Source organism: Ranitomeya variabilis, chromosome 4 (assembly GCF_051348905.1).
Source record: "Ranitomeya variabilis isolate aRanVar5 chromosome 4, aRanVar5.hap1, whole genome shotgun sequence".
Lineage (NCBI taxonomy): Eukaryota > Metazoa > Chordata > Amphibia > Anura > Dendrobatidae > Ranitomeya > Ranitomeya variabilis.
The window spans coordinates 74215954-74232843 of NC_135235.1; the positions used below are offsets into that span (position 1 = coordinate 74215954).

The following is a 16890-nucleotide window of genomic DNA, read 5'->3' on the forward strand; positions in this document are numbered from 1 at the left end:
TCTTGTGTGTGTACCGACACGGTTAAGATAATGTGCATCAAGTGTTGCAACCAACTAGTGTATTGTTCCTGTTAAACAACATTCACACGGTCAGTATTTGGTCAGTATTTTACCTCAGTATTTGTAAGACACAATCAGGAGTGGAACAATCAGAGGAAAAGTATAATAGAAACATATGCACCACTTCTGTATTTATCACCCACTCCTGGTTTTGGCTTACAGATACTGAGGTAAAATACTGACCAAATACTGAACATGTGAACGGGCCTTAAAGTAATAGTAATCAGGAAAATTTCTGCATCACTCTATGTGAAGAATTGTAAAGTAAGGATGAACAGTTTGAATAACATTGGTCTACAGATGTCTTCTTTTAAAGTAGAACTGCTACACACTTAACAAGCCTATAACAGAGCATATATGATCAACCCACACTCCAGGAATAGGATGAAGAGAAATCCAGCACCAAAATCTGCATTGTATTTTAGTATAGCTCAGTGAATACAACACATTATAATTTTTCAAAATTATAGATTTTATTTCAAGGCGTCTGAAGGTTTGTCTTGGGCAAAATAACAAGCTTGCCAAAAATGTATCTGTGAACCAAGGTCATTATCTGGCCCATGAAGTCATCAGATGTGCATCAGCCAGGAGGGGAAAGGTTGCTCAAAGCTGCTGCAGAAGCTGGAAAGTAGCTGGAAACTCATTTTCTTAACCAATACATTTACAATTCCTTTTTTTAAAATGCAATCAAATTAATCTTTTGACAGACAGGCTTCATGATCTCTTCTTCACATATTGTTAAAACAAAATTATATATATTTACTTCTGACATTGGCACTCTGACATTGGAAAACACCAGTTGTTCTCAGTGCAGAAATCTGCAGCAGGCAAGCTGAATAGCAAACAGGCTGAATGACCCCCTCGTAATTATTAGGCAACTTTTGAACTTCTAGCATTAGTATTACTTAGTGGCCACATTTAAGGTTCTTCTTTCTTCTGGTCACATTACACCTAAAAAGAAAATTGTATCAAAATGTGCACAATTACTTTGCATCTCAAAACTGGACCAAACATTTCACTGAATGTTAGGGCATGTTCCCACGCTCAGGTACCGGCAGCACTTTGGACGCAGCACATGTTTTCTCCATCCAAAGCGCTGCCAGCTTTTGAATGCAGGTAATTCAGCATGTGTTTATTGAACGGTGTGGAATCACCGTGCCCAATACATTGAACGAGGACATTTATCTTGCAGAGACTGAGCGTCTCTGCAAGATAAATTGACTTGCTGCGGTCTGGAAAGAAGCGCCGCATGTGCGTCTCCGCAGGGAAGCTGCGGGTGCCGGTGCACACATAGTGGACATGGGATTTCATGAAATGCCATCCACTATGCTGTAACATCTGGCCGCTGCGGGTTGGACACTGCAGATATACGCAACGTCCAACTCGCAACGTTTACTGACCGTGGGAACATACCCTTACAGGGTAGTAATCGATATATATGAACAGCATGGTGGCTCTGTTGCCTTGCAGCGCTAATGTCTTTTGTTCATATTTGACCAAAATCAAAAACTGTATAGAGTTTGCATGGATTGCTTGAGGTTCTTTACATACAATAAAGCAAACAATGGACATTGCAAAGCTGCAGTTCCAGGCAATGGCATAGCATGAGTTGCCTGCTCCCGCTAACCCAGTAAGGATACCCTCAACAATAGAAAGTATTATTGCCACTCTAGTATTCCCTTAAAAAGTAATGGTGACCCTTTAAAAAGTATTATTGCTATGATAGTGGCCTTCTTAAATAGTAATAATGCCCCTAGAGTGTCTCCACCAAAAGTAATAATGACACCTTCATGCCATCCCCTACAAAAAAATAAAGTATATACTCTCCTAATATGGGCGATTGAGTCCTCTCATCCCCTATACACATAGAACGGATCACCATATGTGGAGCAATGAAGTGACATCATTGCACTTGCCTGCCTAGATTAGAGCGTGAAGGTAGCCTTTGGTTCCCTGCTCTACCACAGGATTCAAATATATCAGTGTGATGATGATTCTGATACGATTCAAAGTGGCGGAGCTCTGGGTCACCCAGCCAAAATTTTGGAATATGTGCATTGCATCAGATCTTTATTCCTAACACCAATTCTTTGGGGTGCAAAATTTCAAAAGAAGAAAAAGGAAGAGCTACCTTTTTTTTACTTTTGAAATGTTGCACTCCTAAGAATTTTGCACCCAGGACAACGATGCCTGTAGTCAGCCCTACACCACTGAATGCAGGTACATATATCCAGTTATTTACAAACTTTAATATTTTATATAACACTGTATAAAACAGATTATTATCTTCCTTTCCACTTTTGGTGTATGTGGACAAAATAAGAAACTAAAAAATATAATTTTGCCTTTTGAGATGAAACTTGGATCATTGGATCACTGGTGGGACACAGACAGAAGAGACCCGTGTGCAAGAACAATACATGGGTCTTTGCAGTCCAATAGCTCATCATAATGTACAATTCCACCTGCTTTGGAGGCGATAGTGGCCCCCTTACTTCTTGGGCCCCTCTGCATTTGCGCAGGTTGCACCAATGGTATGTTCGCCTCTGAATTGGATCATATGATCTTCATAGTCCTGTTTAAGTTGGTCAGAGGCACAGAAGCAACTGCGTATTTTGTAACTCAAACTGACCGTATCACTTACTTGATGGAAGATCGGGTCACTCAGATTACACAGCATTGCTTTTCTCAGCCACTGGCACGGGCTTCTCAGCTGTGGTCTCAGTTGGCTACAGTGCAGAGATAAAACAAATTATATTCATATCAGCATTAAAACATCATTAACTACTATGGTAATAGGATAACAAGCTCACAGCATTACATACAGTATATCTTCAGTGTAGACCAGAGAAATAATACCTTAGCCTCCTTAGTTCCCGGTATTAGAGCACTCCCTTGGTTGGGTCGACGCCGGTAGTTGTATGGTCTTCGGAAACCACGTCGGTTTTGTTGATCTGGAGCCCCTGTCTCATATTGGTTTTCCTTGTTCTCATTTTCTCCAGGAGGTGGAAGAGATCTGGACTGAGTCATAGGTCTGTACAAAAATATATTTATAGATGTTGCAATGCTCTTTGTTTCCTAGTTGTGCAAATGCTAAGTCACAGCTTCAGTGGGTTGTTCCACCATAAAAGGTTTCTTAGATAATGAAGCCAGCCTGGTGATGGGTGATATTAATGTGCCTGACATCTATAAAAAATCCTGGTTTTCACCTAGGGAAATTAAGGCCAGTTATACATGTATTAAATGACGACAACTGAAATGAATGGCCTTCTATGAAACACATGGAAAAACCATGTCCGCCTGAGGGAGGGCCCACTAGAGAATGTCATAGTGGCCAAATAGAGCATTTAGACAGCGGTTGCCCTTATGAAAAAAAACGAGCATCTAGAAACTTGAGGGCCTTTCATGAGGGCCAATGATTGAGCATGCAAACATTAGTTTCTAAGCATTGGTTCATGATAACAGATGCTCATACGACAGCTGAGCGCATCTTTTATGAGGATATTAAAATCACTGTCCACAGTACTTTACCAACGTAAACAGAAATGTACTATCAACAATAGCAAAGCTGCCTGCAAATGGATAATTGCATCTGCCCGTTGGCCTAATACATGGTGCTACAACTTTTTTTCTGCTGTATGGAATAGTGCAGCCTTTTGTCTTATGCCATACAAAGACATGCAGAAAAAAGAAAAAAAAAGCATGTCAAGCAATATATGTTTATTCTGATATCACTAATGCAAGTTCCTGCCCATAGTAAAATACTTACCAGCAATTGTCTTCTTCTGTTCTCAGCACCGCTCCCGTCATCTTCTGCAGTTTGTGACTTTCCGGATCGCATCAAGCCAAAAGTCCCTTCTCAATGTAAGTTTACGAGAGTCAGAAGGAGATTCCTAGACACTTACATTGAGAGCTTGTGAATGTTCCCTCTGACTTCTGATTAGTCAGAAGCTGTGATCACAAGATTGTGGAGAGGAACCAGAGCGGCACTGGGAACAGCAGAAGACGGCAGCTGGTAAGTATTTTACTAAGGGCAGGAAACAGACATTAGCAATACCACTCCGGCAGTGAAAGAAAAAATAACAAACATAGGAGTGGTGCTTTAAGTAAGCTAATAGATTATACTGTAAGTATGCAGTGTGAGAGGCTGAACTGTTACATAGCTACACAAATTCATCAAATGCAACCTTTCTAGGTCAATGATACATTTATCACTAAATTATAATAATCCTCAATGCCATTTGTTATGAGAAAATTATCCAGCCCTTTTTTTACCAGCTGATATATTATCTGCCATTACTACCTCCAGTGGTCAAGCATTCCATAGTCTGAACGCTCTAACTGTAAAGAACCTTTTCGTGTTTAGATGTCTAAATCGCCTTTCCTCCACACATAATGAATGGCCCCTGGTCTTTTGGAAGGTCTTTGGCAGGAACAAATCATATACCCGTTCTTTGTATTGACCACATATTTATTAATAAATCTAAATGAGATCACTTCTGAGGAGCCCATTTTGTAACCTGGACAGGCCTAATTTTTTAACCTCTCATTATAAGAAAGATCTCTTATATTGCTTAATTAATCTGGTTGCCAACTTTGAATCCTTTCTGTCTACAACTAGATCCCATATTCAAGATGTGGCCTTATAAGGGATTTATAGAGGGGTAATATTACCATGGTATCCTGGGTGGTTATCCATTTCTATGCATCGTAATCGTAAACTCTTATTTTCAACGGTAGCGACTGTTTAAAGCTGAGTACTGCTGCTTATCTTACTTGTAACCTGAATACATAATTCCTTAATTTATTTAGTTATCACTAGTTTACGTACATGTAGTGTAAATGCAGGACAAGGTGCATTACTTTACATTTATCAACATTACAATTCATCAGTTACATTTTTGCCCAGTGGCCAGCTTATTTAGGTCCTTTGGTAATATTATACAATCCAGTTTGGCTTTTATTGCCCTGCAAAGTTATGCGTGATCATTAAAACACATATTTTACCTACAATCCCATCCACAATGTTGTTAGTAAAAATATTTATTTAGAAATGTAACAGAGATTTACATAGGAGCTGTCTAATCATCATCTGTAACTAGGATAGGGGTTTCTATCCCCCATCCCAGACTGAGATAGTGTCTCGCTTGGGAGAATGTAAAGGTATGTAATTCCTAGGGGTTCACAATGAAATCACATAACTTAACTGAATGGAAGGAATACATACATTTTCATGAACATTCAAAGGGATAACAAACTAAGGCAACAGTGTATAAATTAGAGAATGAACTAAAAAATAACTAGAATGATAATTTAAAGGTATCCATCAGATGAAAAGGTCTGTCAATTTTCATCAAGTGTAAAAAAGTTCTAAATTATGGTGCACGGTGAGAAAAGTGTGAAGAGACATGTTCAGTAACTTTCTCATTTTCTAAATGCAGAAGATTTGTTGTGCAAATGATTTTATTTTCTTTAGCCCAAAATGCACCAGAGGCTTGCACACTTGTATTAATTTGATGCAATTAACTCCAATAAACTCCAATAATTTGCTGAATTGTCAGAATCTAGTCTAATGGAAATGGAAATATTATATAGCATTATTCAGTAATTAGCATTTGGAAGAGAATTACAATATTAATGAGCTAATATTATTTGGCTATCATGACCATTGGAGTTTTATTCAGAACACCAGACACTTTAATAGAAAATAAATTACTATAATAATAATTATAATAATAATACAGATTAATACTTTAAAGAACCTACCTACGATACCTTGCTCTGTAGTTGGTTGGCTGGCGAAGTGGTTGCTGGGTTTGGTTTGCTTCAAGGACACCGTCTTTGATCTCACCGTCACCTCCCTGTAGTATGGTAAAAGGCTATGTTATACATTTGTACAGTATTGTGTTATGTAACAAGAAAATAAAATAATTTCATTAATACAACATTGTAGTATCTAACCAATATGAGGAGTTGAGATTTCATCCCCCAAACTATATTGGAAAAATGAAACTACTGGTTTCTCTAAAAGTGAGCTGGATCAAGATTAATCGAGGATGACACCGTTAATGGGTTGGAGGCACTAATTTCTTTCTCTGGAACCTCAATTAATCTTGATCCAGCTGTGCATAAATGTTATATTTTGTCACCACTTGCCCCAATTTGCCTGCAACATCATAGTTATTATGAAGCCTACTGTGTTCTGTTGGATGAAACAAGGGTTGTAAATGTAGTTATTGTCAATTCTTTGCTCAAACCAGACATAAATGAAATAAAGGTGTGTGGCAGCCGCGTATCCCGCTCTTTTTATAGCAATAAACAGTCGTGGTCAGCCATCAGATTTCGTCTAGAAGGAGTTTGGAATATGAAGAAAAGTTTTCACCGAATGGGTCTTTTAAAATAGTTTTACGTTCTAGTATCAATATATTTGTCACAGGGTTACCGCGACACTATTGAGCCAGAAGACCGCAGCGTCTGATTACTTCTACTCCGGCGCTGAGAAGAAGCACTTCTCCGTCATATTAAATGTGTTTATTTCCTCTGGCAAAACATTGGTTAGTCTGCCATGTTGGAAATCCCTGTGCTCAGCTGTGCTCGGTTAGCCACTCCTTTTCCTTTATATAACCTGTGCTCTATTACAAATCCTCGTCAGCATTGGCTTTGCTGCTGCATGGCTAATGGAGGAAAAGGAGTTGGTATGAGAAGGAGAGTTGGAGGAGTTATTAGTGACTGTTGCTTGGTTTGTACGAGTGTTAATTCCTTAACCTTCTCTATTTTGTTTTTTTTTCCCTCCTTGCACACCCAGTGGATTCCTCTGTTATATGTGAGTGAATATTTTGTATGTCTGGAGTTTTCTGTTAACCCTTGTCTGTGTTGCCCTGTTTGTCAAGTTGGTGTACTGCGGTGCACAGTAGCGCTCCCTCGTCCCTGGGTGGGGGAGGAGAACAGATGGAGGGCTAACTTAGGAGATAAGGCAAAGGCGGAGGCCCGACATCTTCGCCATCTGAAGTATCCCGGGGAGCAGGGTGAGCTAGGGCACCCCCTAGTGTTAGGGACAGGAAAGGAGCCCTTGGTCCCGGGTCACCCAACAGCTGTGTTGTGACAATATTCCTTGATACTAGAAAGCTCAAAATTTCTTCGAAGATCCAACTTGAAATACAAAGGTTTGAGCTGTCAAACATGAGTACATATATAGAAAGATTATTCATATCCACAATTATTTCTAAATATGGATGTAGTATTAGATGGGCTTGACCATCCAGCACTTCGCCAGCCCTTTAAACATGACCAGTCATTGTGGGCATGACAGACAAGTGTGTTTGTAATCTGAGTTGCTGAAGTTGACTGTGCTTTCACGCTCCTTTTTTCCCTTATAATCCAGAGCATCTGTTTCTACTTCTCACACAGTCTGAGACAAATTTAGACTCTCAACAACAGCAGCTGCTGCGATTAATTTTTTTATCTACTCTTTCATTTCCAAGAAGACACGACTCACAGTCATTTAAACGTTAGCGCTGACATCTATATCAGCTCCATTAGTTTACCTGTTCTGCTTATTAATTTAACTCACATTATGTACAGTATATGTGGCAGCTCAGGTGTATTCCGTGGGCAGTCAGCCATGAAAGAGAACATCTTGCAGAAATTTATTAAGGCCTCGTTCACACGTTTGTCTTTCCAGTAAGTGTCATATATGTTTTTTTCACGGATATCACACATACCCATAACCTACTGTGCTATGCACATGTCAATGTTTTTACACAGACCATGTGTTCGTGCAAAACACACGAAGACATGTCCATTTTTTACCGCCAGCACGGATGACAAGAGCCAAATACAAGTCTATGAGTCCGTAAAAAACAAGTACAGCACACGGATGGCATCAGTGGGCATTCCATCTGCCATCCATGTTCTGTCCGTGTTTAACATTGCAAAGTATAAGAAAACTTTGTAATTTAATTCTTTCTTTATTCATTCTGGAAAAACAATGATGACGCTGCTGACACCGGTACCATTTATTTACACACATGTTTTATACGGATCTGTGATCTGTGAAGGAGGCCTAATGAGTGGAATGGCATGTAAATATCTACAATATTGCACAACTCTATAGCTTAATTTGTGCTATTTTTTGTTTTGTCGTTTGGCCATTACTATATAACCTGAACCACCAATACCTTGCAAATAGTGAACTGGGATACAACTAAACTTCATTGCCGTAGTCAATATTGCAGTGCAGCGAATATTTGCAGAGCCCATATATGCATCGTATAGTAGCAATTTGTATTGTAAAGCGTTAATTATAGACAAAAAATTAGGTTTCATTTGTGTATCCTTGTAAATAGGATATATTCACACAAACTAGTAAAAAATATAAACTAAAAAACAAAAACACAACTATTATCACCTATACCTCTCTTGAAGGTCCTCTTCTGCGTCCATAATAACCGCGGCGATATCTGCGGCGATCAGCAGCATAACGACTACCCTGGACAGGAGCTCCTTTTGGGCCTGTTACATTAGCTGCTTCGGCGCCCTAAAAAATTAGTTTTGAAAACATACTGCTGATTAATGGAGTTATGAATCATGTTAATACAGCACTTAAAGGGGTGTTTAGGTGGCCATAAAGATATATCACTTAGCCACTGTGTGAGGTTATAAAGGTTAGATCACACACAATCACTTGTTCCCCTGTCTACCATAGCTGCAACAGCGCAGCAAAGAAGGGCCTAAAGAATCTTTGCATGGAATAAACTGTAACAGTTGAACAGCTGAACGGAACAAATCAAGAAAAAAATCATTTTGATTAAAAAAGAAAAAAAAGAAAGTTTTGTCTACTGCTTGTACCTCTGATCATGTTACATGTCCTGGAATATTACACATTTTTAAAACAAACACATAGAGTGACTTACAGTACCTTTTCCCCAGCAACAACATCAAACTCCACCACCTCTCCATCCCCTACGCTCCGCAGGTATTTGCGAGGATTATTTTTCTTGATTGCTGTCTGTAAAATAGAACACATGACATTTTAGAAAAATGTATACAAATGCGTAATTCGCACATCAGAATTTTTGATCAGTATTTCTTTAGTATTTGTATACCAACGTCAGGAATGTCCCCAAAACACAGAACAAGTTTCAATCTTTTAATTATAGTTTTTCTCTGTAAGTTTCACTCCTGGTTTTGACATACAAACAATAATGAAATATTGATCAAAATAATGACGTGTGAATGAGGCCTAAAACTAGTGTTGAGCAAAATGCCGCAGAAATAACGTCATGCAAGACTACTAAATCAGTAGAGACACCGGGGATGCTAGCGGGGAAGAAGAGGTTCGCAGGGCTCTGGTCTGGCAGCCACGTAACACCAATGTCTCGGCTGGACCAGTGTTCTGTGAATCATTTGACATAATGGGTGAGTTAATAGAAAAAAATCCTTATATTCAAGGTCATGAAATGTTGCTTCAGGCCTTATAATAACCTCCATTCAGGTCCGTTGTGGTCATATAGAGACATTACAAAAACTGCTTACTACTCAGACTAGTAGCCTTCGCTTTACGCTGCCATTAACCATAATAGCAGGGTCATAATTATTTGAGACCGATTTGTCAATTTTTCTACTAGCAATGTCATAAAGTTTATACATAAACTATAAATGGTTATTAGATTCTCACTATATGTCACTGATGATGACAAGACCCAGTGCCAATCTAATTTAGGGCATGAATTTTAAAGAGATCCTGTCAGTCGATTCATGCTCCCCAAACCTCGGAAAGCAGGAATCAGAGTCGGAAACACACTGGAGATTCAGAAGAAGCAGTTTGATGAGTCAACCAGGAACCACAAGAAAAGACTCACCCAGTGCTGCCCTTAGTTGGCTTCTCTCCACACTGTTTTGATTGACAGGTCCTTCCTGATGTACACGCATAGAAGTAGTATGCAGTATATCAATCAACTAGAGCAGTGCAGGGAGAAGCCGTCTGGCTGCTGTGCTAAAATTGTCTAATCTTTTCCTGTGGTTCATGGCCAGCTCTTGATACTATCTTTTCTTTGAAATCCTGGAGTGTTTCAGAGAAAAACATACTTGCCCGTAGTTTGGGCACCATGATTCGACTGACATGTTCCCTTTAACTTCAATCCTGTGGTAACTGAGAGATAACCATAGCATGCTCGATTATGTCTTCAAGCTAGCAGAGCCAGAAGAAAGAACATTTTATTTTAATTCCTTTATGTGCCATTAACCTTAGATACCATACCAGTCAGCTGAAGGCCAATTCACCCAACACCTATCTCCCATGATATCCCTATACATATAAACAATCGGCTCAGCCAATCTTTTATGTGTTTTCAAAGGGGAGAGAGGAGTATGTCTACTCCGAGCATCTTATCTAACTAGTCCATGATCTGGTGGATACGGTTAGACGATTGACTTATGTATACTCCGGCCTTGAACACCACTGTATATCGTATTTCTTCATACTATTCATATGTATAATTCATCTTCATGAACAATGTAGTGTGAAGACAAGTAGTTTTAAATAAGATGAGTGACACTACAGGAGAAGATGATGACCCCGCTTCATCATAAAACTGAAGACTATAAAGTTCACCTCATCAGCGCTTTTGCTGTGCTAGGCACCAGGCAGTGTGTGAAGGGAACAGGTGCCGCTACATAGGACGGTAGCAATAACAGGCTCAGTGCCATCTAATGGAATGAAACACTACTTGAAAGTTGGAGCCCCTCCAGTCACCTAGACTGCTCATTACCAAGGTAAGCAAAGTGCGCTGTCATACAAATAAATGGCATTGTCATTCCACTTGTCTACAGTCTCTCGCGATGATGCTGAATTGTCTGGGGTCTTTCTGGCCATGAAACGTGAGTTTACTACTATTCAGACAAGTTTGTCCCATTGATTCCTCCAATTGACCCTTCACTCCTCTCTCAGTGTTAGTGACTTTCTCAAGTTACATTTTGACAGACCTGGCAGCGGATGGTGTTCTATTTTAACTCATCAGCACTAAACGCCGATCCAGAAAGGATGAAGTCAGCGACACATCAATCATTACTCTAACCATAGAACATTCCAGGGATTTGTAGATAAAGATACAAAAAAAACAATATAGTACCAGTGTAACAGGATTTAGGCAAAGACAAAAACATGAAAACACACACACATATATATATATATATATATATATATATATATATACACACCGTATATATGTTCTTAAGGTCAGGATCAGATGAGCATGAAAAATCATCTAATTTTCATCCAGAAAAAAATGGATAATTTTCATCCATATTGTCATCTACAGTATATTGCATCCATATGCCATCAGTTTGTCCATTTTTTACATCTATATGATATCTGTATGTCACGGGTTTTTATACATCACCAGTTAAAATTACAAGGCCAAATAAAGTTTCCTTTGCTAGTATTATGCAATATGAATGATCCATATATACTTGAATAGGCGAGTCTCATCCAAAATAAGGAAGAGACTAGTTCATGCTGCAATTTTTTTTCATACGGATACCTGGTCTGTGTGAAAGAACTGTCATCTGAACAACCTTATAGAATGATATTTGTATGTGTGTTATCAGGAACAGAACACATCATTTGAACAAGCCGTAACAGGGAACAGACCCTGTTGTAGATCGCTTTCGTAATTAGTTATTGCCGGAAATGCTTATGGCTTCCTTAAACCTTTCATAATACCTTTGTCATACCCTCACACTCTTACAAAGGATTGTATCACATCTCACCTGGTGGACAAAGACATCTTCTTTGGTGTCATTTCTAGAAAGATAATAGCAGATTAGAAAAATATTACACAGTTCCATTGAGAGATTGAGAGATGTAAAGATAAAATAGTAAGGTGATGGGCAGTGGAATAACTTGAAGCTTGTGGGCCGCAATGCAAAGTCTCCAACAGGGAACACACTAACATGGGTCTTTTTATAATATTGGTAATCTATAGTGATGAGCGAACGTGCTCAGATAACTTCTTATCCGAGCATCTGGCAGTGCTCGTATATTATGCTCAAGTCCCTGCAGCTGCATAATGTGCGGCTGTTAGACAGCCTCAACACTTATGGGGATTCCGTAACAAACAGGCAATCCTGACATATGTTCAGGCTGTCTAACAGCCGGAAATCATGCAACCGCAGGGACTTGAACATAATATACGAGCACTGACAGATGCTCGGATAACACCCGAGCATGCTCTGATAAGATGTTATCAGAGCATGTTCGCTCATCACTAGTAATCTGATGGAACCTTCCCACACCCCACTTCTCTTTTTTGCCCCAGGGCCCATATGTGTCTGCAATTCTGGATAAGCCATCCTAATGGTGAGAGAGGTTGCTCAGCTCAGATCAGTGCCTTCCACATGGACAGCGAGAGCCTACATAAGAATGCAAGAAATTGCAGGTTCTTGAGGCAACAAACACTCTTGAGCTAAAGGCCCCGTCTCACATAGCGAGATCGCTAGCGAGATCGCTGCTGAGTCACAAGTTTTGTGACGCAACAGCGACCTCCATAGCGATCTCGCTATGTGTGACACGTACCAGCGATCAGGCCCCTGCTGCGAGATCGCTGGTCGTGTCGGAATGGCCTGGACCTTTTTTTGGTCGTTGAGGCCCCGCTGACATCGCTGAATCGGTGTGTGTGACACCGATCCAGCGATGTCTTCACTGGTAACCAGGGTAAACATCGGGTTACTAAGCGCAGGGCCGCGCTTAGTAACCCGATGTTTACCCTGGTTACCAGCGTAAATGTAAAAAAAAAAACAAACAATACATACTCGCCTTCTGATGTCCGTCAGGTCCCTTGCCGTCTGCTTCCTGCTCTCACTGACTGCCGGCCGTACAGTGAGAAGTGAGAGCACAGCAGTGACGTCACTGCTGCGCTCTGCTCTCACTGTACGGCCGGATCTCAGTCAGAGCAGGAAGCAGACGGCAAGGGACCTGGACACCGAAAGGCGAGTATGTAGTGTTTGTTTTTTTTGGTAACCAGGGTAAACATCGGGTTACTAAGCGCGGCCCTGCGCTTAGTAACCCGATGTTTACCCTGGTTACCCGGGTGCTGCAGGGGGACTTCGGCATCGTTGAAGACAGTTTCAACGATGCCGAAGTCGTTCCCCTGATCGTTGGTCGCTGGAGAGAGCTGTCTGTGTGACAGCTCCCCAGCGACCACACAGCGACTTACCAACGATCACGGCCAGGTCGTATCGCTGGTCGTGATCGTTGGTAAATCGCTTAGTGAGACGGGGCCTTTAGTCTTCCTTCAATCTTAAATACTATGTTACAATGTTACCTTCTGCTGATAACACATCTATAAAAGTCCATCTAGTTCAATCCATAGTCCATCTAGTTCAATCCATAGCCTAACATGTTGATCCAGAGGAAGGCAAAAAAAAAAAAACCCATGTGGCAAACCCCAAGCTCCACATTGGGGGAAAAGATTCCTTCCCTTCACATGGTGAATCATTTATCAATATTCCTGGATTTCCTTTCTGCTTTATTCAACAATAGCAGCAACAAACATTACATTAAGGAAATATTTTGAAACTATTCTGCTTAACTATTATATGAGTAATTAGACTTTAATTGAATATTTGACAAATTATCAGAACTATGGTCAAAGATTAGAGACCATCTGCCCAACATTTATGGGTATTTATATTATATTCCTTTATGCGTAACCTATGAGATCCAAGATATCTGATTTTTCTTTAAAGGGGTTGTCCTATAAATAAAATGTGTCACCTATTCATAGGCCAGACTTCTAAAGTATGATTGGTGGGGGTATGATCACTGAAAGCCTGCTAAATGGGAGTACCAGGGCTGCAAATTCCTGTGTGTGAATGAAGCACTAGTAAACATTTCAGACGTCTGATCCACTGATAAGTGTAAAGCGCTGTAGAATTAATGGCGCTATATGAGTGAGTAAAATAAATAAACTGTTTATAGGCATTACACACATTTAATGGAGTAGTGGTCACACATGCTCTCTAATGCTACATTGGGGACTTTAGTGCCTCAGTTCTTGTTCTTGTGATCATATGGGGTCCGGGAGGTCAAACCTGCATCAATCATTCATACCCCTATGACCTACCTTGTGGATAAGGTAAGACTCACATGGCAGAGGTTTGACTGCATTTTTTCGTCCATATTATGACTGCAATTCCTCGTTTGAATGCGGATGTCGTGACCTGAACCAACTGAATATTTTATGCCTATGATACGGTTAGTTTGGGTCAGGAGACCAATGGTCAGACTGGGAATTGTGTAATATGGATGAGAAAATACTGCTACAATTCGGTCAAGTGAGCATTTTGTACCCGAGTTTTAGGCTTCATTCAGGCTGTGTCGTGTGCATTGTGGCTATACAGAGGCACATGAAATCCCTGCAGCTCTGTACTGCCGAGCCATAGGTATTCCAAGTGTTGTCATATGGTGCTCTGTGCGGTGTCCAAAACATGTCACCAATTATTTAGGGAAGCAGTCAGCATACATAGCACTGTATGCGTCTTCATGAAATCAAAGTCATACAAAGGTATAGTAGAACCAAAGAGACATGATCTAGCCATAATACATCAGGTTGTGTGAGGCTGTAATGCTCTCATGTGTACAAGAGAAATGGGACAGCCAGGGATAGCTCTGTGCCACTTGCATTGATAATGAATGGAGGGGAGGTGGACATGCGTGACCTTCACTCTATTCAGATGGGAGGAGCCCTGTTCTCAGGAAGATTAGGGGTCTCCACCGATCAAACACCCAGCGATCAAAAAACCTTTAATGTGTATATTAATCTAAAATATAGACAAATATATTTTAGTTTTGATTGAAAGCTTACCGATTTATGAATCCATAGCCATTCCTTACATTGAACCATTTAACCGTCCCTTGGACTTTTGTTGCTGGAAAAATAAAAGTGTAATTTCAAACTCATAGTACCATAGTATTCCCAAATCTAAAGATATGTTTATACCTTAAGCTCAGAGCTCTTTCTGTATGGTGGGTATGTGCACAGCTAAAATATTAGTGCATTTTAAATCTGATTGATAGGGTATTATATGGTTGAATGTGCAAATATATTCTAACAAGTATGGTAAAGCTGTATAATAACGTAACACAAGACAGACGGTGATACAATATAGAAAAAGGTCTTCTTCACTTCTCATTCATGACTATGCTTGGTAACGTATGAAATATTATCAGGGAGTAGATGAACAGATGGGATTCATCCAGACCATAAATAGCCCATGACAGGAACATTAGGTAATTAATTCACAATAGGGAGAGCACATACTGGAAAATCAACATGTTGTAGGGCGATGTGAGTTCACACTACTGAAGAATTAGTTCACAATACTCACCTAGCACTGTCCTCTCCACTTCGCCGTCACCAGGGGCAGCCGCACTTGGTTCAGTCCCTGGAGTTTTGGGCTTTGGTTCTTCAGCTGTTCCTTCACTCATGACTGTGAATCCTTATTGTTCTGTTCCCTGCTAAATGGTGTTGGGAGAGGGGGGAAGGAGAGGCAGGGAGGATTGCAGATGGTAGTTCGAGGGATCTCTTTCCTCGATCGGTCTTGTTCTCTTTCTGTCACTGATCTTACTGACCTAAAAATGGCCCTTCAGTGTCTTTTATATGGTGGGGAATGTCCACCCATCGTCATCTCTCCTTTCTTAAAGAGACATGCCATGTGATTACTCACCGGCAGTATGAGTAGTATGATTTATTCCTGTCTTATGTTGCACCACAGCAATTTTCGAAGTCACTTTGGAATTAGCTACCATGCCAGATAACTTTTTTTTTTATCTGCCATCTTCTCTTTTGTAAGGCTAGGTTCACATTGCGTTAGGGCAATCCGTTTAGCGCTAGGGGATTGCGCTAACGCAATGTATTTTTATGGATCGCGTTTGGGGGTCGCGTTAACGTCCCCACTCTCGCAGATCCCCGATCTGCGAGAGCAGGGAACGGACCTCGGGTGCGCCGCGGACGCTGCAAGCAGCGTCTGAGGCGCGTCACAGAAGAACGGCACATCACTAGCGCGAGCCGAAAAAGGCACGCGCTAGTGATGCGCTGCTGGCGAAATTAACATTGCTGTCAATGGGTGCGCTAACGGACCCGTTGCACGGCGTTAATTGCGACATTTTCGCCGTGCAACGCTGTCCGTTAGCGATCACCCATTAACGCAATGTGAACCTAGCCGATGAATCATAGCTAAAGGGTTTGTCTTGCATCGGGCAACATTTCATGTCGCAATGACCAGTGACATTTTTCCCGTTCGAATAATTTTTAAATTTTTCTATTAAATTGAATTTTACATATTTTTTTTGTGCCCAATAGGGAACTATTATTTTCCATGTAGTAAACAAATAGCAGCTACTTTTTAAGCAATATTGGCTTTTTATTGTTTTAAAAAAAATAAAAATATTTTATTTTTTTACGTGAAAAAAATGTAAGTAAAAAAAAAATTACCGGTATGTATATATATTTTTTCTACTATTATATTTTTATGCATAGCATGCTGTAGTTAAAGTTACTCTGTCAAGGGCAGGGCCTTTTTCCATTTTGATGGCCAGCATCCCCCGATGAACCCCCGCCATTCCCACGGGGGGGGGGGGGGGGGGGGACACGCATTGGGCATTGTTAGGGCTGTCATTCCTATATGAAGCTTCACTTGTGGCTCAGGTCGGACGGTGATCTCTGCCTTGGAGGTGGTGAAATACAGCTCAGATGAGTATATGATCATTGCACTATATATAATATGAATTAAACATCATTACACCTATTTACTATATAAGATTATGTATGA

General features: G+C 40.4%; 1 protein-coding gene across 2 annotated transcripts; it reads right to left on the minus strand.

Moving 5' to 3' along the window:
- Positions 1–508: 508 nt before the first annotated feature.
- On the minus strand, positions 509–15688 carry LOC143769827 (Y-box-binding protein 3-like). Of its 2 annotated transcripts, none has more exons than XM_077258756.1 (9): positions 15448–15688; positions 14925–14988; positions 11830–11863; positions 8978–9067; positions 8474–8596; positions 5827–5921; positions 2920–3094; positions 2705–2789; positions 509–1011 (listed from the first exon to the last, which is right to left on the minus strand). In XM_077258756.1, the coding sequence occupies exons 1-8, from the start codon at positions 15545–15547 to the stop codon at positions 2730–2732; spliced, it is 741 nt and encodes a 246-aa protein (XP_077114871.1). In that variant the 5' UTR covers positions 15548–15688; the 3' UTR covers positions 509–1011; positions 2705–2729. The 2 variants fall into 2 exon arrangements, with proteins under 2 accessions (XP_077114871.1, XP_077114872.1); XM_077258757.1 differs by having other exon boundaries at positions 876–1011; positions 2693–2789.
- Between the last annotated feature and the right edge of the window lie 1202 nt (positions 15689–16890).